At 43.0% G+C, this 22,741-nt stretch overlaps 1 protein-coding gene across 1 annotated transcript in view; it reads left to right on the top strand.

Moving 5' to 3' along the window:
• Positions 1-22,741, top strand: part of LOC129823630 (tensin-3-like) — an 83,907-nt gene that overhangs the window by 56,283 nt on the left and 4,883 nt on the right. The window contains exons 17-23 of the mRNA XM_055882486.1: positions 1,319-1,460; positions 8,606-9,174; positions 16,567-16,653; positions 16,828-16,959; positions 21,337-21,429; positions 21,656-21,733; positions 22,144-22,224. Coding sequence (XP_055738461.1) covers positions 1,319-1,460; positions 8,606-9,174; positions 16,567-16,653; positions 16,828-16,959; positions 21,337-21,429; positions 21,656-21,733; positions 22,144-22,224 — 1,182 coding nt within the window. The remainder of the gene's footprint in view (positions 1-1,318; positions 1,461-8,605; positions 9,175-16,566; positions 16,654-16,827; positions 16,960-21,336; positions 21,430-21,655; positions 21,734-22,143; positions 22,225-22,741) is intronic.

Here is a 22,741-nt window from a genome sequence, read left to right on the forward strand (position 1 = left end):
CTGATTAATTATTGGAGAATATAAATTACAATTGCCTCATGAGCATTAATAGTTCAACTTTCGTATCCCATCAGAACCCAAAATATGAGCTTGTTTTACTCCGTTTGTAAACAAAGTAAATGTAAACAAACACTATACAGCCTCAAAACATGGTTAAAACTATAATTTTAATATCATGGATGGTCCATTGCTCTGTCTATGACTTTGAGAGTGGTTACATTTCTTCAGCCCCATCTCTGAGCTTTTTACCGAAACAGGGACGGGGAATTCGCTTTTGCCCCTTTAAACAATAGTTTAGAGTGTAGAGACATAATCATACATGCCATAACTACCTTCTGTGGTTCCCTTCCTCTGAAAACAGTCATGAGGGTTTTTGTTCCAAATTCAGTTGAGTAGTTGGCAGAGTTGTGCCGTCCTGTCGTGACTGTGGGTCATTGGTGAGGAATGGCAGTGATGATGTCTGGGGTTATACTCACACACACACACAGTGACTGTTGTCATAGTGACATATTGATCTGTGTCAGAGGGGTTGTGAGAATGACAGCATCCCCAGACTGATCTGTTCCCCCACTGTGCCCACTTTACCCAAGCATGCACTGAATATTGAATCCCCGCATTCAGCCGTGCCATGGTTACAGCGGGTCTAGAAATCGGGTGGCCCACCATTTCTTTACATTTCCTCAGTGAAAGTACTAGTGCCAATAGAAGGGGCGAGGGACAAAAAGATACCAGTCCCCCTCTCTCTCGTCTCTTTGTCTGCCTTGCCCTCCACATTCCCATAGAGATAATTGGTAAACCATGGAAACATCCGTCAGTCACTAAGCTGTGTAGAATATGTGGACTGGAAACATGTGGTTTCAGGTTTTGGGGGCAGGCACCTGTCAGTGCCTCCATATCAGTGATAAAAGATTTATTCAATTATGTCGGGGGGCTCTGCTAGGCAGAGTAATCGGTTCCGTACTGAACAGAGCGATGGATGGCTGCTGTACTGTTGAGCCAGCAGCAGATTGACTGGAGAATTATTTAACTCAACTGCTGACTGCTCTCTTTACTATTGGATGTACTCTAATATGTCTCACCTGGGGGGACAGCACTTTTATGTGATTGAAATTCTTAAAGTTATGGTTAACAGATGAGACATTTCTGCTCCGTTCCTGTTCATGTAATATCCAGATGTTTTGGAGAAACTGGATGAAATTTGATTTATTTTGAAGTGTCTGTCAACAGACTTAGGTTTAGTGCATTCTATCCCTACTCCTTGAATGTGATAACCCATATGTGTAATTTGTAATATATATGCCCTCTCACACCCCCACAGAGCCCAGAGGTTACTTAGAGATGATTGGTCATGTTCCCCAGTCCGCAGAAGAGGGCCTTCCAGACTCTTCCCCCAGCTGCCATAGGTCCTTCGGCTCCTCTCACTCGCCGTTCATTAGTGGGATGCCACAACGGACAGACAGGTACAGCCAATCAAATACAACCCTTTCGCACAATTATTAGACGCGCAGCACATGTTTATTCAAAATGTACAGTACCAGTCAAAAGTTTGAACACAACTACTCATTCAAGGGTTTTAATTTATTTGTACTATTTTTCTCATTGTATAATAATAGTTAAAACATCAAAACTATGAAATAACACATATGGAATCATGTATTAAACAAAAAAGTATTAATCAAATCTAAATATATTTTATGTTTTAGATTCTTATCAAAGTAGCCACCCTTTGCCTTGATGACAGCTTTGCACGCTCTGGGCATTTTCTCAACCAGCTTCATGAGGAATGCTTTTCCAACAGTCTTGAAGGAGTTACCACATATGCTGAGCATTTGTTGGATGCTTTCCTTCACTCTGCGGTCCACCTCATTCCAAACCATCTCAATTGGGTTGAAGTCGGGTGATTGTGATTGTGATAGTCATCCGATCGCCAACTCTGCGTCTCACAAAGACACGGCGGATGGTAAAGAAATCTCAAATTTGGACTCATCAGACCAAAGGACAGATTTCCACTGGTCTAATGTTCATTGCTCATGTTTCTTGGCCCAAGCAAGTCTCTTCTTCTTATTGATGTCCTTTAGTAGTGGTTTCTTTGCAGCAATTCAACCATGAAGGCCTAATTCACACAGTCTCCTCTGAACAGTTGATGTTGAGATGTGTCTGTTACTTGAACTCTGTGAAGCATTTATTTGGGCTGCAATTTCTGAGGCTGGTAACTCTAATGAACTTATCCTCTGCAGCATAGGTAACTCTGGTTCTTCCTTTCCTGTGGCAGTCCTCATGAGAACCAGTTTCATCATAGCGCTTGATGGTTTTTGCGACTGCACTTAAAGAAACTTTAAAAGTTCTTGTAATGTTCCTGATTGACTGACCTTCATGTCTTAAAGTAATGATGGACTGTCATTTCTCTTTGCTTATTTGAGCTGTTCTTGCCATAATATTTACATTTAAGTCATTTAGCAGACGCTCTTATCCAGAGCGACTTACAAATTGGTGCATTCACCTTATGACATCCAGTGGAACAGCCACTTTACAACAGTGCATCTAAATCTTTTAAGGGGGGGGGGGGGGGGGGGGTCAGAAGGATTACTTTATCCTATCCTAGGTATTCCTTAAAGAGGTGGGGTTTCAGGTGTCTCCGGAAGGTGGTGATTGACTCCGCTGTCCTGGCGTCGTGAGGGAGTTTGTTCCACCATTGGGGGGCCAGAGCAGCGAACAGTTTTGACTGGGCTGAGCGGGAACTGTACTTCCTCAGTGGTAGGGAGGCGAGCAGGCCAGAGGTGGATGAACGCAGTGCCCTTGTTTGGGTGTAGGGCCTGATCAGAGCCTGGAGGTACTGAGGTGCCGTTCCCCTCACAGCTCCGTAGGCAAGCACCATGGTCTTGTAGCAGATGCGAGCTTCAACTGGAAGCCAGTGGAGAGAGCGGAGGAGCGGGGTGACGTGAGAGAACTTGGGAAGGTTGAACACCAGACGGGCTGCGGCGTTCTGGATGAGTTGTAGGGGTTTAATGGCACAGGCGGGGAGCCCAGCCAACAGCGAGTTGCAGTAATCCAGACGGGAGATGACAAGTGCCTGGATTAGGACCTGCACCGCTTCCTGTGTGAGGCAGGGTCGTACTCTGCGGATGTTGTAGAGCATGAACCTACAGGAACGGGCCACCGCCTTGATGTTAGTTGAGAACGACAGGGTGTTGTCCAGGATCACGCCAAGGTTCTTAGCACTCTGGGAGGAGGACACAATGGAGTTGTCAACCGTGATGGCGAGATCATGGAACGGGCAGTCCTTCCCCGGGAGGAAGAGCAGCTCCGTCTTGCCGAGGTTCAGCTTGAGGTGGTGATCCGTCATCCACACTGATATGTCTGCCAGACATGCAGAGATGCGATTCGCCACCTGGTCATCAGAAGGGGGAAAGGAGAAGATTAATTGTGTGTCGTCTGCATAGCAATGATAGGAGAGACCATGTGAGGTTATGACAGAGCCAAGTGACTTGGTGTATAGCGAGAATAGGAGAGGGCCTAGAACAGAGCCCTGGGGGACACCAGTGGTGAGAGCGCGTGGTGAGGAGACAGATTCTCGCCACACCACCTGGTAGGAGCGACCTGTCAGGTAGGACGCAATCCAAGCGTGGGCCGCGCCGGAGATGCCCAACTCGGAGAGGGTGGAGAGGAGGATCTGATGGTTCACAGTGTCGAAGGCAGCCGATAGGTCTAGAAGGATGAGAGCAGAGGAGAGAGAGTTAGCTTTAGCAGTGCGGAGCGCCTCCGTGATACAGAGAAGAGCAGTCTCAGTTGAATGACTAGTCTTGAAACCTGACTGATTTGGATCAAGAAGGTCATTCTGAGAGAGATAGCAGGAGAGCTGGCCAAGGACGGCACGTTCAAGAGTTTTGGAGAGAAAAGAAAGAAGGGATACTGGTCTGTAGTTGTTGACATCGGAGGGATCGAGTGTAGGTTTTTTCAGAAGGGGTGCAACTCTCGCTCTCTTGAAGACGGAAGGGACGTAGCCAGCGGTCAGGGATGAGTTGATGAGCGAGGTGAGGTAAGGGAGAAGGTCTCCGGAAATGGTCTGGAGAAGAGAGGAGGGGATAGGGTCAAGCGGGCAGGTTGTTGGGCGGCCGGCCGTCACAAGACGCGAGATTTCATCTGGAGAGAGAGGGGAGAAAGAGGTCAGAGCACAGGGTAGGGCAGTGTGAGCAGAACCAGCGATGTCGTTTGACTTAGCAAACGAGGATCGGATGTCGTCGACCTTCTTTTCAAAATGGTTGACGAAGTCATCTGCAGAGAGGGAGGAGGGGGGGGGAGGGGGAGGAGGATTCAAGAGGGAGGAGAAGGTGGCAAAGAGCTTCCTAGGGTTAGAGGCAGATGCTTGGAATTTAGAGTGGTAGAAAGTGGCTTTAGCAGCAGAGACAGAAGAGGAAAATGTAGAGAGGAGGGAGTGAAAGGATGCCAGGTCCGCAGGGAGGCGAGTTTTCCTCCATTTCCGCTCGGCTGCCCGGAGCCCTGTTCTGTGAGCTCGCAATGAGTCGTCGAGCCACGGAGCGGGAGGGGAGGACCGAGCCGGCCTGGAGGATAGGGGACATAGAGAGTCAAAGGATGCAGAAAGGGAGGAGAGGAGGGTTGAGGAGGCAGAATCAGGAGATAGGTTGGAGAAGGTTTGAGCAGAGGGGAGAGATGATAGGATGGAAGAGGAGAGAGTAGCGGGGGAGAGAGAGCGAAGGTTGGGACGGCGCGATACCATCCGAGTAGGGGCAGTGTGGGAAGTGTTGGATGAGAGCGAGAGGGAAAAGGATACAAGGTAGTGGTCGGAGACTTGGAGGGGAGTTGCAATGTGGTTAGTGGAAGAACAGCATCTAGTAAAGATGAGGTCAAGCGTATTGCCTGCCTTGTGAGTAGGGGGGGAAGGTGAGAGGGTGAGGTCAAAAGAGGAGAGGAGTGGAAAGAAGGAGGCAGAGAGGAATGAGTCAAAGGTAGACGTGGGGAGGTTAAAGTCGCCCAGAACTGTGAGAGGTGAGCCGTCCTCAGGAAAGGAGCTTATCAAGGCATCAAGCTCATTGATGAACTCTCCGAGGGAACCTGGAGGGCGATAAATGATAAGGATGTTAAGCTTGAAAGGGCTGGTAACTGTGACAGCATGGAATTCAAAGGAGGCGATAGACAGATGGGTAAGGGGAGAAAGAGAGAATGACCACTTGGGAGAGATGAGGATCCCGGTGCCACCACCCCGCTGACCAGCTGCTCTCGGGGTGTGCGAGAACACGTGGGCGGACGAAGAGAGAGCAATAGGAGTAGCAGTGTTATCTGTGGTGATCCATGTTTCCGTCAGTGCCAAGAAGTCGAGGGACTGGAGGGAGGCATAGGCTGAGATGAACTCTGCCTTGTTGGCTGCAGATCGGCAGTTCCAGAGGCTACCGGAGACCTGGAACTCCACGTGGGTCGTGCGCGCTGGGACCACCAGATTAGGGTGGCCGCGGCCACGCGGTGTGAAGCGTTTGTATGGTCTGTGCAGAGAGGAGAGAACAGGGATAGACAGACACATAGTTGACAGGCTACAGGAGAGGCTACGCTAATGCAAAGGAGATTGGAATGACAAGTGGACTACACGTCTCGAATGTTCAGAAAGTTAAGCTTACGTAGCAAGAATCTTATTGACTAAAATGATTAAAATGATACAGTACTGCTGAAGTAGGCTAGTTGGCAGTGGCTGCGTTGTTGACACTACACTAATCAAGTCGTTCCGTTGAGTGTAATAGTTTCTACAGTGCTGCTACAGTGCTGCTATTCGGTGGCTAGCTGGCTAGCTAGCAGTGTTGATTACGTTACGTTGCGTTAAAAGAACGACAATAGCTGGCTAGCTAACCTAGAAAATCGCTCTAGACTACACAATTATCTTTGATACAAAGACGGCTATGTAGCTAGCTGTGTAGCTAGCTACGATCAAACAAATCAAACCGTTGTACTGTAATGAAATGAAATGAAATGAAAATGTGATACTACCTGTGGAGCGAAGCGGAATGCGACCGGGTTGTTGAGTGCGGAAGTTCTATTCGGTAGACGTTGGCTAGCTGTTGGCTAGCTAGCAGTGTTTCCTACGTTAAGAACGACAAATAGCTGGCTAGCTAACCTCGGTAAATTAAGATAATCACTCTAAAACTACACACTCTGAACTACCCAATTATCTTGGATACGAAGACAGCAAAGACAACTATGTAGCTAGCTAACACTACACTAATCAAGTCGTTCCGTTGAGTGTAATAGTTTCTACAGTGCTGCTATTCGGTAGACGGTGGACGTTTGCTAGCTGGCTAGCTGCTGGGCAGATAGCAGTGTGGACTACGATAGGACGACGAAATACGATAATTACGCAATTATCTTTGATACAAAGACGGCTATGTAGCTAGCTAAGAAGAAATTGCTAAGGTTAGACAAATCAAACCGTTGTACTATAATGAAATGTAATGAAAAGTTGAAAAGTTGAAAAGTTATACTACCTGCGGAGCGAATGCGACCGCTCGCTCCAAACCGGATGTTGCTGCATAATATGGACTTCGTATTTCACCAAATAGGGCTATCTTCTGTATACCACCCCTACCTTTTCACAACACATCTGATTGGCTCAAACACATTAAGAATGAACAAATTAACTTCCACAAATGAACTTTTAACAATGCACACCTGTTAATTGAAATGCATTCCACGTGACTACCCCATGAAGCTGGTTGAGAGAATGCCAAGAGGTGAAAAACTTTCATCACAGAGTGGCTACTTTGAAGAATCTCAAATTGTTTAACACTTTTTTGGTTACTACATGATTCCATATGTGTTATTTCATAGTTTTGATGTCTTCATAATTATTCTACAGTGGAGAACATACAGTCGTGGCCAAAAGTTTTGAGAATGACACAAATATGAATTTCCACAAAGTTTGCTGCTTCAGTGTCTTTAGATATTTTTGTCAGATGTTACTATGGAATACTGAAGCATAATTACAAGCATTTCATAAGTGTCAACCGCTTTTATTGACAATTACATGAAGTTGATGCAAAGAGTCAATATTTGCAGTGTTGACCCTTCTTTTTCAAGACCTCTGCAATCCGCCCTGGCATGCTGTCAATTACCCTCTGGGCCACATCCTGAGTGATGGCAGCCCATTCTTGCATAATCAATATTTGGAGTTTGTCAGAATTTGTGGGGTTTTGTTTGTCCACCCGCCTCTTGAGGATTGACCACAAGTTCTCAATGGGATTAAGGTCTGGGGAGTTTCCTGGCCATGGACCCAAAATATTGATGTTTTGTTCCCCAAGCCACTTAGTTATCATTTTTCCTTATGGCAAGGAGTTCCATCATGCTGGAAAAGGCATTGTTCGTCATCCACTCTGTTCCTGGATGGTTGGGAGAAGTTGCTCTCGAAGGATGTGTTGGTACCATTCTTTATTCATGGCTGTGTTCTTGGGCAAAATTGTGAGTGAGCCCACTCCCGTGGCTGAGAAGCAACCCCACACATGAATGGTCTCTGGATGCTTTACTGTTGGCATGACACAGGACTGATGGTAGCGCTCACCTTGTCTTCTCCGGACAAGCTTTTTTCCGGATGCCCCAAACAATCGGAAAAGGGATTCATCAGAGAAAATGACTTTACCCCAGTCCTCAGCAGTCCAATCCCTGTACCTTTTGCAGAATATCAGTCTGTCCCTGATGTTTTTCCTGGGGAGAAGTGGCTTCTTTGCTGCCCATCTTGACACCAGGCCATCCTCCGAAAGTCTTCGCCTCCCTGTGCGTGCAGATGCACTCACACCTGCCTGCTGCCATTCCTGAGCAAGCTCTGTACTGGTGGTGCCCCGATCCCGCAGCTGAATCAACTTTAGGAGACGGCCCTGGTGCTTGCTGGACTTTCTTGCGCGCCCTGAAGCCTTCTTCACAACAATTGAACCGCTCTCCTTGAAGTTCTTTATGATCCGATAAATGGTTGAGTGAGGTGACATCTTACTGGCAGCAATATCCTTGCCTGTGAAGCCCTTTTTGTGCAAAGCAATGATGACAGCACGTGTTTCCTTGCAGGTAACCATGGTTGACAGAGGAAGAACAATGATTCCAAGCACCACCCTCCTTTTGAAGCTTCCAGTCTGTTATTCAAACTCAATCAGCATGACAGAGTGATCTCCAGCCTTGTCCTCGTCAACACCTGTGGTAACGAGAGAATCACTGACATGATGTTAGCTGGTCCTTTTGTGGCAGGGCTGAAATGCAGTGGAAATGTTTTTTTGGAATTCAGTTCATTTGCATGGCAAAGAGGGACTTTACAATTAATTATGATTCATCTGATCACTCTTCATACCATTCTGGAGTATATGCAAATTGCCATCATACAAACTGAGGCAGCAGACTTTGTTAAAATTTCAAAACTTTTGGCCAGGACTGTGATAAAAATATGAGTAGTTGTGTTCAAACTTTTGACTGGTACTGTACATATACATTTGACATTTTAGCAAATGATAAGTATGGTTATAGGCTACATGTTCTGAAAATACATAATGGTCATAGAGTTTCATTAGAGAGGTGTTTTTTGTTTTTGATGATCTTCTCATTTTTGTGTTCTTCCTCCTCTCACAAGCTCCTCCATGGGTCAGCCCTGGCCAGAGGACAGAGCCCTCCACCCCAGCTCCATGTCCTTGGACTACAGCCACCACTCCCCTCCCATGCACCCCCAACCCCACTCTCAGCCTGCGCCCAACGCCCACAGCTCCCCCCGGGGCAGCCAGCAGAGCCACATGGCACACTATGGCCTCACCCACAGCCTTGCACACAGCTTCGACGAGCAAGACAACTTAGGCCTGGGGGGCTATGGTGCAGCCGACTGCCCACCCTCTGCCTCTCCTCTACTGAGGAATGGAGGCATGGAGAGGGGCCTGTACATTATGGGTTCCGTGGATCGTCTGGGCACCATCCGGACCCAGCACCTGCCACAGCAGCAGCAGCTCCAGGCCCAGGGGACCTTGCCTCCACTGCTGCCTGAGAAGAGGAGGGAGTCGGACGGGGAGCACTCCTTGGGCACAGCCTCCCCAGCCCCGAGCGGATTCTCCAGCCCACATAGCGGAAGCTCCCTCAGTATCCCATTTCCCAACATCCTGCCTGACCTCTCAGCCTCTGCACAGATGCCGGGCACCGCTTCACCTCTGCCAGGTAACCCCCTTGCTTACACAGTTAATAGCCAATCACTTCTTATCTGAGCCAATGGCTTGGGTTGGTACAATACTGTAAAGACGGTAATCAGTTCTGTTCTACAGTGGCCAGAAAAAGTATGTGAACCCTTTGGAATTACCTGGATTTCTGCATAAATTGGTCATAAAATTTGATCTGATCTTCATCTAGGTCACAACAATAGACAAACACAGTATGCTTAAACTAATAACACACAAACAATTTTACGTTTTCATATCTTCATTGAACACACCGTATAAACATTCACAGTGCAGGGTGGAAAAAGTATGTGAACCTTTGGATTTAATAACTGGTTGACCCTCCTTTGCCAGCAATAACCTCAACCAAATGTTTTCTGTAGTTGCGGATTAGACCTGCACACCGGTCAGGAGGAATTTTGGACCATTCCTCTTTACAAAACTGTTTAAGTTCAGCAATATTCTTGGGATGTCTGGTGTGAACCGCTCTCTTGAGGTAATGCCACAGCATCTCAATCAGGTTGAGGTCAGGACTCTGACTGAGCCACTCCAGAAGGCATATCTTCTTCTGTTGAAGCCGTGCTGTTGTTGATTTACTTCTGTGTTTTGGGTCGTTGTCCTGTTGCATCACCCAACTTCTGTTGAGCTTCAGTTGGCGGACAGATAGCCTAACATTCTCCTGCAAAATGTCTTGATAAACTTTGTAAAACATTTTTCTGTTGATGATAGCAAGTTGTCCAGGCCCTGAGGCAGCAAAGCAGTCCAAAACCATGACGCTCCCTCCACCATACTTTACAGTTGGGATGAGGTTTTGATGTTGGTGTGCTGTGCCTTTTTCTCTCGACACATAGTGTTGAGTGTTCCTTCCAAACCAATGAACTTTAGTTTCATCTGTCCACAGAATATTTTTCCAGTAGCACTGTAAAACATCCAGGTGCTCTTTTGCGAAATTCAGACATGCAGCAATGTTTTTTTTATTGTTGACAGAAATGGGTTCTTCCGTGGTGTCCTCCCATGAACACCATTCTTGTTTAGTGTTTCATGTATCGTGGTCTCGTCAACTGAGATGTTAGCATTAGAGGTCGACCGATTAATCGGAATGGCTGATTAACCTCTAACGAGCCTCTACCCCGGATCCGGGAGCACCCCCCACCCCCCCCCACACTGATTAGCATCGCTAGCATAGCGTCACAATTAAATAGTAGCATCTAAATATCATTAAATCACAAGTCCAAGACACCTAATGAAAGATACAGATCTTGTGAATGAAGCCACCATTTCAGATTTTTAAAATGTTTTACAGGGAAGACACAATATGTAAATCTATTAGCTAAACACGTTAGCAAAAATCACAATTTTTCTTTGTCCACCATTTTCTCTCAACACCAGTAGCTATCACCAATTCGGCTAAACTAAGATATTGATAGCCACTAACCAAGAAAAAACCTCATCAGATGACAGTCTGATAACATATTTATGGTATAGGATAGGTTTTGTTAGAAAAATGTGCATATTTCAGGTAGATATCATAGTTTACAATTGCACCCACCGTCACAAATGGACTAGAATAAATACATAGAGCAACGTGTATTTGTCACGATCGTGTGGAGGATTGACGGACCAAAACGCAGCATTAGCAAAATAAGCCATCTTCCTTTTTATTATGAAGAAGGAGAACCGAAAACAAAACACTATTACAAAACTAACAAAACAAACAAACGACCGTGAAGCTATGAACGTAGTGCACATACAGGCTACAAACCCACATCAAACGAAAGCCTATGGCTACCCTAAATATGGCTCCCAATCAGAGACAACAGAAATCAGCTGTCTCTAATTGGGAACCCATTCAGGCAACCATAGACTCTCCTAGACAACTACACCAACATAGACACAGCTAGACACACACACTCAACACAAACCTATACACTACACCCAACACCCCCTTTACCATATAACCACCCAAAACCGATAAAACACAAACATTCCCCATGTCACACCCTGACCTAACTAAAATAATAAAGAAAACAAAGAATACTAAGGCCAGGGCGTGACAGTATTACCTAATTACTAATCATCAAACATTCGTAAAAATACACAGCATACACTAATCGAAAGACACAGATCCTGTGAATACAGACAATATTTCAGATTTTCTAAGTGTCTTACAGCGAAAACACAATAAATCGTTATATTAGCATACCACATACGCAAACGTTACCCGAGCACTGATTCTAGCCAAAGAGAGCGATATCGTATCATCGCCAAAATATATTAATTTTTTCACTAACCTTCTCAGAATTCTTCAGATGACACTCCTGTAACATCATATTACAACATACATATACAGTTTGTTCGAAAATGTGCATATGTAGCCACCAAAATCATGGTTAGACAATGACAAAAGTAGCACAGCTGGTCAGAAAATGTCGTGCACCATATTAGACAGTGATCTAGTCTTATACATAAATACTCATAAACTTGACAAAAAAATATAGGGTGGACAGCGATTGATAGACAATTTCATTCTTAATACAATCGCGGAATTACATTTTTTAAATTATCCTTACTTTTCAATACAGGTTGCGCCAAGCAAAGCTACATCTAACAAAATGGCAGAACGTGCGTTTGACATTTTTCTACAGAACAACGATTTATCATCTTAAATATTTCTTACTATGAGGCGATCTTCCATCAGATTCTTGGGCAATGAATCCTTTCTTGGGTCTAATCTTCTTTTGGTCGAAAGATGTCCAGTTGTCCGTCGAAATGCTCACTAACGTACGACCGGGACCCCGAAACGTGCCCGGAGCTTCAAAGTCTATTACAAAGCAATGCCTCAAAATCGCACTAAACGGATATAAATTGCTATAAAACGGTTTAAATTAACTACATTATGATGTTTCTAACACCTATAACGAGTAAAAACATGACCGACGCTATATTACTGGCTAAACCAAGACTTGGAAAAAGGCCAGTCAGATATCCTTCTTGCGTTGAGCGCAGACTCCAAAGGAATCCTACTTCCGGTCTTTGGTCATTTATAGAGCCTGTGATTGCGCAATAGACTCCATTCAAATTGTCATCACTTACTGACATCTAGTGGAAGGCGTGGGCAGTGTTTGTATCTCATAGGATTAACAGAGACTTTAAAAACTGATCTGGAACCAGAGGCCAAGATGTCTAAATCTCACACACTGGGAGGAAAAGTGCTGTAGAATGAGTTCTGTTTCACTCAGAGACATAATTCAAACGACTATAGAAACTAGAGAGGGTTTTCTATCCAATAATAACAATAATATGCATATTGTACGAGCAAGAATTGAGTACTAGGCAGTTTAATCTGTAGAGTTAATTATGCTAATGCGAAATAGCACCCCCTATAGTTGCAAGAAGTTTTAATTAGGGCCGATTTTCAAGTTTTCATAACAATCGGTAATCGGCATTTTTGGACACCGATTATGATCGATTACATTGCACTCCACGAGGAGACTGCGTGGCAGGCTGACTACCTGTTATGCTAGTGCAGCAAGGAGCCAAGGTAAGGTGCTAGCTAGCATTAAACTTATCTTATAAAAAACAATCAATCTTAACATAATCACTAGTTAACCTGTCTAGGATCAGCGTGGCGCTTGCGGCACACCCCCCCCCCCCCCCCCACTGAAAAACCAGTGCCGCGAAATTCAAAAAAAATATTTTTTTAAAATATTTAACTTTCACACATTAAAGTCCAATACAGCTAATGAAAGACACAGATCTTGTGAATCCAGTCAACATGTCCGATTTTTAAAATGTTTTACAGGGAAGACACAATATGTAAAGATGTACATCTATTACCTAAAAACACATTAGCATAATCCACCATCTTTTATTTGTCCACCAACACCAGTAGCCATCACCAATTCGGCTAAACTAAGATATTTATAGCCCCTAACCAACAAAAAAACTCATCAGATGACAGTCTGATAACATATTTATGGTATGGGATAGGTTTTGTTAGAAAAAAGTGCATATTTCAGGTAGATGGCATAGGTTACAATTGCACCCACCGTCACAAATGGAATAGAAAAACTACTTAGAGCAAAGTGTTTACCTACTTACTAATCATCAAACATTTCGTAAAAATACACAGCATACACGAATCGAAAGACACAGATCCTGTGAATACAGACAATATTTCAGATTTTCTAAGTGTCTTACAGCGAAAACACAATAAATCGTTATATTAGCATAGCACATAGCACATAGCAGCCCAGCATTGATTCTAGCCAAAGTGAGCGATAAAAGTCAACATCGCCAAAAGATATTAATTTTTTCACTAACCTTCTCAGAATTCTTCCGATGACACTCCTGTAACATCATATTACACAATCCATATACAGTTTGATCGAGAATGTTTATATTTAGCCACCAAAATCATGGTTAGACAATGTGAAATGTAGCTCAGCTGGTCACAAAATGTCCTTGCGCCACTTAGACAGTGATCTACTCTTATACATAAATACTCATAAACGTGACTAAAAAATATAGGGTGGACAGGGATTGATAGACAATTTAATTCTTAATACAATTGCGGAATTACATTTTTTAATTTATCCTTACTTTTCAATACAGTTTGCGCCAAGCGAAGCTACGTCAAAAAACATGGCGTCCTAAGCCACTAAAATGTTTCGACAGAAACACGATTTATCATAATAAAAATGTCCTACCTTGAGCTGTTCTTCCATCAGTATCTTGGGCAAAGGATCCTTTCTTGGGAGTAATCGTCTTTTGGTGGAAAGCTGTCCTCTTGCCATGTGGAAATGCCAACTGCGTTCGGGATGAACTGAAAAGCGTGCCCAGCTATTCACATCGTTTCAAAAATAAATGTCCCAAAATCGCACTAAACGGATATAAATTGCTATAAAACGCTTTAAATTAACTACCTTATGATGTTTTTAACTCCTATAACGAGTGAAAAGATGACCGGAGAAATATAACAGGCTAAACTAACGCTTGGAACAGGAGCGGGTCGGAGTCCTCCACGCGCGTTACGCACCAAGAAAAGACTTGCTAGCCTCAGGGTTTTTTCATTTGTAGTGCCTGTGAACGCGCAATCGACCCCATTGGAATCGTCATCACGTAAAGGCATCCAGGGGAAGACGTAAGAAGTGTCCGTATAGTCATAGCAATAACAGTGCCCTTTTAACTGACTTCAGATCAGTGGCCAACATTTCTCAAATCTGACTCCATGTCAGGGAAATTGCTGTAGAATGGGCTCTGTTCCACTTAGAGACAAAATTTCAACTCCTATAGAAACTATAGACTGTTTTCTATCCAATAATAATAATAATATGCATATTGTACGATCAAGGATTTTGTGGGAAGCCGTTTCAAAAATTACCCAATTAGCATAAATAGTCTCAACAGCGCCCCCATCCTCAACAGGTTAACTACACATGGTTGACGATATTGCTAGTTTATCTAGCTTGTCCTGCGTTGCATATAATCGATGCGGTGCCTGTTAATTTATCATTGAATCATAGCCTACTTTGCCAAACAGGTGATTTAACAAGAGCATTCGCGAAAAAAGCACTGTCATTGCACCAATGTGTACCCAACCATAAACATAATGCCTTTCTTAAAAATACACAAGTATATAGGGAAATTGTGTCACTTCTCTTGCGTTCTGTGCAAGCAGAGTCAGGGTATAGGCAGCAGTTTGGGCCTTCTGGCTCGTTGCGAACTGTGTGAAAACCATTTCTTCCAAGCAAAGACCGTAATTAATTTGCCAGAATTGTACATAATTATGACATAACATTGAAGGTTGTGCAATGTAACAACAATATTTAGAGTTAGGGATGCCACCCGTTAGATGATATACGGAACGATTCCGTATTTCACTGAAAGGATAAACGTTTTGTTTTCGAAATGATAGTTTCCGGATTTGACCATATTAATGACCTAAGGCTAGTATTTCTGTGTGTTATTATATTATAATTAAGTCTATGATTTGATAGAGCAGTCTGACTGAGCGGTGGAGACATTCATTCAAACAGCACTTTCCTGCATTTGCCAGCATCTCTTTGCTGTGCTTCAAGCATTGCGCTGTTTATGACTTCAAGCCTATCAACTCCCGAGATTAGGCTGGCAATACTAAAATACCTATTAGAACATCCAATAGTCAAAGGTATATGAAATACAAATGGTACAGAGAGAAATAGTCCATAATAACTACAACCTAAAACTTCTTACCTGGGAATATTGAAGACTCATGTTAAAAGGAACCACCAGCTTTCATATGTTCTGAGCAAGGAACTTAAACGTTAGCTTTTTTACATGGCACATATTGTACTTTTACTTTCTTCTCCAACACTTTGTTTTTGCATTATTTAAATCAAATTGAACATGTTTCATTATTTATTTGAGACTAAATTGATTTTATTGATGTATTATATTAAGTTAAAATAAGTGTTCATTCAGTATTGTTGTAATTGTCATTATTACAAATATATATATATATATAAAAATCATCCGATTAATTGGTATCGGCTTTTTTTGGCCCCCAATAATCGGTATCGGCGTTGAAAAATCATAATCGGTCGACCTCTAGTTAGCATGTTACAGAGATTTCTGTAAGTCTTTAGCTGACACTCTAAGATTCTTATTAACCTCATTGAGCATTCTGCACTGTGCTCTTGCAGTCATCTTTGCAGGACGGCCACTCCTAGGGAGAGTAGTAACAGTGGTGAACTTTCTCCATTTATAGACAATTTGTCTTACTGTGAACTGATGAACATCAAGGCTTTTAAAGATACTTTTGTAATCCTTTCCAGCTTTATGCAAGTCAACAATTCTAATCTTAGGTCTTCTGAGATCTCTTTTGTTCGAGGCATGGTTCACATCAGGCAATGCTTCTAGTGAATAGCAAACTCAAATTTTGTGAGTTTTTTATAGGGCAGGGTATGTCTAACTAACATCTCCAATCTCATCTCATTGATCAGACTCCAGGTTAGCTGACTGACTCCAATTGTCTTTTGGAGAAGTCATTAGCATTGGGGTTCACATACCTTTTCAAACCTACACGTGAGTGTTTAAATTATGTATTCAATATGGACAAGAAACATACAATACTTTGTGTGTTATTAGTTTAAGCACACTGTTTTTGTCCATTGTTGTGACTTAGATCAAGATCAGATCAAATTTTATGACAAATTTATGCAGAAATCCAGGTAATTCCAAAGGGTTCACATACTTCTTCTTGACACTGCATGTACTGTATCCTTTAGGTGAGTTTTCTCGGTCAATTCGGATTTGCCACATATGGATGTCTTTTGAACTTGGTTGCAGTGATTGAATGCCTGAGGTCTTCGTGCATTGACTAACCTCTGGTGTGTTTGTGATACTGTATTTCCAGATGTCCTGGCCAGCAAGCATGTGACTGTAAACTTTGTGCAAGACACATCGAAATTCTGGTACAAGCCTGATATCTCCAGGGACCAAGGTAAAAACATTAGGAAATATGTGTCTTGTCTCCCAGGAGTATTTGTCTGCCAAATTTCCATAATGCTCTTCAACATTTTGACAGTGTTGGGAGATGTTGACAGTTTCCACACTCCTCTGTGACATCGTCACGAAAATGTCTTCTCCTTTCCTCCTTATTTTCTCCTCCTCTCAGCTATCTCAGTCCTGAAGGACAAGGAGCCCGGATTTTTCATAGTACGGGACAGCCACTCCTTCAAAGGAGCCTATGGGCTGGCCATGAAGGTGGCCACACCCCCTCCCTCAGTCCTGCAGCCGAGCAAGAAAGGTAGGCATTGGCTGAGAGAGATAAGGGGGCAGAGCTTTAGGTTCAGACCGGTTCCTGTTTGATGTGGGACATAGGAGTAGGATGATGATTGATGAAGCCCATATAGGCTACACATATTTATTTGGACAGTGAAGCTACAACTTTAAATTTGGCTCTATACTCCAGCATTTTGGTTTTGAAATCAAATGTTTGCACAAATGTTTTATATGAGGTGACAGTATAGAATGTTGCCTTTTATTTGAGGGTATTTTCACACATATCTGTTTTACTGTTCAGGAATGAAAGCACTTTATGTATCTAGTCCCCTCATGTTAAGGTGTCTTCAGTATTTGGCCAAATTCACTTATAGTGTATTAAAGAAGTCAAAGTGTAGTATTTATTCCCATATTCCAAGCCTACAATATCAAGCTTTTGACTCTACAAACTTGTTGGATGCATTTGCAGTTTGTTTTGCTTGTGTTTCGGATTACGTTGTGCCCAAGAGAAATGGTACATAATGTATGTGCCATTTTGGAGTCACTTTTATTGTAAAAGAATTATTGTAAATAAGAATATAATATGTTTCTGAACACTTCTACATTAATGTGGATGCTACCATGATTACACATAATCATGAATGAATCGCGAATGATGTTACAGAAAGTTACAGATGCACAAAGATCATGCCCCCAAAACATGCTAACCTCTCACCATTACAATAACAGGGGAGATTAGCATTTTGGGGGTGGGTATGCCTGCTAGGAATATGGGACCAAATGCTAATCTTTTGACTAAATGTAATACACTATAAGTGAATTTGTCCAAATACGTAGATACATAAAGTGTGGTAAAACAGATATGTATGAAAATACCCTCGATTAAAGATGACACTCTGTTGCCTCATATAAAACATTTGATCTTAAATCCAAAGTGCTGAAGTATAGTCCCCTCTCTGTTTGTTCAACAGCTCCTAGCTTTGGGTCTCTCTTCTGGGCAGCATTGTGATAGAACCAAACAGCCGTGCTCTTTGTTAAGTAGTTTTAGATGTAGCAGCTAGTGCTTTAAAACAAACAATAGAAAAAGCAAGCTTTATAAACCTGCACAGATTTCAGGCCTTTCTCCATGGGTGCTTTTTGCCCTACATAAGGTAATGTAACTTTGTGTGACATTCAGTACAGATTGTTTTATTCACCACCATGAAATACAGCCTCAATTCAATTTAGAAATGTCCTGGCAAGCAACATATTGCTTTGTTCATGGTATTCCTTGTTTTACGTTTCAAGTTATGTTTCTCACATGCACAAGTACAGTGAAATGCTTAACTTGCAAGCCCTTCCCAACAGTGCAGTATTCAATATCAAAATAGTAGAACTAAAAACTAAACACGAGAAATAAGAAAGGAAGGAAAAAAACTTGAGAATGTAAGCTACCGGTACTTATGTGTTTACAGTGCAATCGGAAATAATTCAGACCCCTTGACTTTTTCCAAATTTTGTTACATTACAGCCTTATTCTAAAATTGATTAAATCGTTTTTTTCTTCTTCTCATCAATCTACACACAATACCCCATAATGACAAAGCAAAAAACGGAAATTTTACATTTACATAAGTATTCAGACCCTTTACTCAGTACTTTGTTGAAGCACCTTTGGTAGCGATTACAGCCTCGAGTCTTCCTGGGTATGACACTACAATCTTGGCACACCTGTATTTGGGGAGTTTCTCCCATTCCTCTCTGTCAGGTTGGATGGGGAGCGTCGCTGCACAGCTATTTTCAGGTTGCTCCAGAGATGTTCGATCGGGTTCAAGTCCGGGTTCTGGCTGGGCCACTCAAAGACATTCAGAGACTTGTCCCGAAGCCACTCCTGCGTTGTCTTGGCTGTGTGCTTAGGGTCGTTGTCCATTTGGAAGGTGAACCTTCGCTCCAGTCTGAGTTCCTGAGAGCTCTGGAGCAGGTTTTCATCAAGGATCTCTCTGTACTTTGCTCCATTCATCTTTCCCTCATCCTGACTAGTCTCCCAGTCCCAGCCACTGAAAAACATCCCCACAGCATGATGCTGCCACCACCATACTTCACTAAAGTCAGGATGTCAGGATTCCTCCAGAAGTGACGCTTGGCATTCAGGCTAAATAGTTCAATCTTGGTTTCATCAGACCAGAAAATCTTGTTTCTCATGGTCTGAGAGTCCTTTAGGGGCCTTTTGGAAAACTCCAAGCAGGCTGTCATGTGCCTTTTACTGAGGACTGTCTTCTGTCTTGCCACTCTAACATAAAGGCCTGATTGGTGAAGTGCTGCAGAGATGGTTGTCCTTCTGGAAGGTTGTCCTATCTCCACAAAAGATCTCTGGAGCTCTGTCAGAGTGACCATCAAGTAATTGGTCACCTCCCTGACCAACACCCTTCTCCCCTGATTGTTCAGTTTGGCCAGGCGGACAACTCTAGGAAGATTCTTGGTGGTTCCAAACGTCTTCCATTTAAGAATGATGGCGGCCACTGTGTTCTTGAGGACCTTCAATGCTGCAAAATGTTTTGGTATCCTTCCCCAGATCTGTGCCTTGACACAATCTTGGAGCTCCATGGACAATTCCTTCCACCTCATGGCTTCGTTTTTGCTCTGACATGCACTGTCAACTGTGGGACCTTATATAGACAGGTGTGTGCCTTTCCAAATCATGTATAATCAATTGAATTTACCACAAGTGGACTCCAATCAAGTTGTAGAAACATCTCATGGATGATCAATGGAAACGTTTACAAAAATTTCTAAAAACATGTTTTTGCTTTGTCATTATGGGTTATTGTGTGTAGATTGATGGTAACAAAATGTGGAAAAGGGAAAGGGGTCTGAATACTTTCCGAATGCACTGTAAATTGTCAGAGCCAGTACCAAATTGACAATGTGCAGAGTTACTGGAGTAGTTGAGGTAGGGCTGTATAAGTTTCAAGCTTCAATGTCACATGCACAAGTACAGTGAAATGCCTTTCTTGCAAACTCAAAACCCAACAATGCTATAATCAACAACAATGTATTACTAGAAAAAAACACACTAGAAATAAGAATAGGAAATAGGAAATACACAATTAAGTAAGTACTCATAATATATACAGGAAATATATAAAAAGTCAGTTCCAATACCATATTTACAATGTGCAGGAATACTGGAGTGATGGAGGTAAATATGTATAGAGGTAAGGTGACTAGGCAACAGGATAAAAGATAAACAGAGTAGCAGCAGCTTGTATTTCAGTGGGTGTGCGGCAGAGTCCGTATAAATGTATATGTGAGTGAGCAAAAAATGGAGTGAGTGTGTAGGGTTCTGGGATTGTGCATAGAGACCGCAAAGATTGAAATTAAAGGTCAAGAAAGATACGAGGTTAACTCAGTCTGTGAGCTATTTTGTTAGCTATTAATCAGTCGTATTGCTTGGGGATAGAAGCTGTTCAAGAGCCTGTTGGTGTCAGACTTGATGCACCGGTCCGTCTTGGTGTGTGGCAGGAGAGAAAATTGTCTATGGCTTGGGTGGTTGGAGTCTTTGAAGATTTCCCGGGCCTTCTTTTCTGCCTGATATAGAGGTCCTGGATGGCAGGGAGCTCGGTCGCAGTGAATTATTGGACTGTCCTCACAACCCTATGTAAAGCCATGCTATCGAGGGCGGTGGTATTGCTAAAACAAGCAGTGATGCAGCCAGTCAATATGCTCTTAATGGTACAGCTGTAAAACCTGCCAAGCCTTCTTCACAACTGTGCATGTGTGTTTGGGCCATTCTAAGTCTTTAGTGATTTGGACACCGGGGAACTTGAGGCTGTCTACCTGCTCCAACCCCCCCCCCCCCCCAGTCCACATTCATTATTTATTCAGGGACAGAAGTAAAAAAAAAAATAAAAAAAAAAGGGATTCCTGTAAGACACTGGTGTCCTTATGCCCAGCCCAGAGCACAGCCCACTAAGTCCTAACCCCTCCCTTTCTCCTCCACACGGTGTCGGGAGCCCCTCACTCACAGCAGGCTGGCACCTGTAAGGACATCATGACACAGTCCCTCTCCGAGCATTGTGACTTCTTAAGAGATTGAAACCCAAGCCAGCTCCAGGAGAAGGCTTTTCTATGGGAGGACATTCCTCAGACACACACTCGTCACGCCCCTCAGACACACACTCGTCATGCCCCTCAGACACACTGTTGTTAAATCATAATAACGCTAATCTCAGCTGTGATTGGATAAGATGTATGTAACTCTTAGAATTTGGGATAGGAGTTAACAGGGGTAAAATAACTGAGACTCCGCCAGCACTTAACTTACAGTCAACAGGTATAATGCATTATAATGTGTTGTAGGCATGTATGAGCATTTATAGCATTCTTGTGTATAATAACGTTATCTCTCACTCTATGATTGGAGGTGATCTGTCCAATGAGCTGGTCCGTCACTTCCTGATTGAGTGTACACAGAAAGGAGTTCGGTTGAAGGGCTGTCCCAATGAGCCCTACTTTGGTGAGTGTCTCCACTGTAGCACACGTTTTGTCATACCCTTTTGAGGACAGTGATAACACAATGGTGACCCCTGCTGGTTACTCTCTGTACTGATAAATAAAGCATAACGTTCCTGTGTGCCCTCTACTGGATAATGATTGCAAGTGTGCCTCAGCTCTTACGATGATGTTCATAGCTAATATGAAATCATCTTTAAAGTAATATGATGTTTTTTGTTTTTTTACAGGTAGTTTAACTGCGTTGGTGTGTCAGCACTCCATAACTCCCTTGGCTCTGCCCTGCAAACTCATCATACCTGACAGAGGTAAGATGCCTAATCTCAATGTCCTTATACATAACATTGTGTTACAGTAACAAGATAAACATGGTTTAGTTTTATAAAACATAATTGTGTCCTCTGCCAAAGCAATTTAACGAACACTAGTCTCTCTCGTCTCTGTGTAACTAAATGTGGCAGGGCTGGAAATTGCAGGGCAGTTTCGAATTATATGATGTGATTTATAAGCCTGTGCATGCAACTCATGTCAACGTAGATGAATTGCCTTTACGTGGTAGCCATAAACCAATGTCATCAGTGACAGATGGTCAATAGAGAGAGGAAGGGAGAGATCGAGGGAGAGTTTAATCAGATTTATTTTAATTCAGTGATATGTCACTGCCTCCCATTCTTCATTTCAAACATCTTACTTTTATTTATTTTTCCTATGTTGGTAGATCCTCTTGAAGACGTGGTGGAGAATACTGCTCCACAATCTGTCACCAACTCTGCTGCTGAGCTCCTTAAACAAGGAGCAGGTAGGGCTTAAAGGGATACTTCGGGATTTTAGCAATGTGGTCCTTTATCTACTTCAGTCAGATGAATTTGTGGATACCATTTTTATGTCTCTGTGTGCCGTTTGAAAACTACCTCTAACTTCCTTCATACTGGACACAGAGACATAGAAGTGGTATCCACACGTTCATATGACTCTGGGGAAGTAGATAAAGGGCCTCAGTGCCAAAATCCAGAAGTATCCCTTTAAATCCCTTTACTAACCACATATTTAAGCACATGATTAATTAAGCACATGATTATACAGGTGTATGACTATTAGGCGAATCAATGGGGAGTATATTAATGGCTAAATAAGTATTGGGAAGCCTAACAACAACAACTGCTGTTCCTAAGGGATTGTGTAGATAACGTGTTGTGTTAGCACCTCTCTCCTATGGCCTTGCAGTGTGTAATGTGTGGATCCAGTCTGTGTTCATTTATTTAACCTTTATTTAACCAGGAAGGGCTCATTGAGATTTAAAATCTCTGTTTCAAGAG

This window comes from Salvelinus fontinalis, chromosome 26 (assembly GCF_029448725.1).
Source record: "Salvelinus fontinalis isolate EN_2023a chromosome 26, ASM2944872v1, whole genome shotgun sequence".
NCBI lineage: Eukaryota > Metazoa > Chordata > Actinopteri > Salmoniformes > Salmonidae > Salvelinus > Salvelinus fontinalis.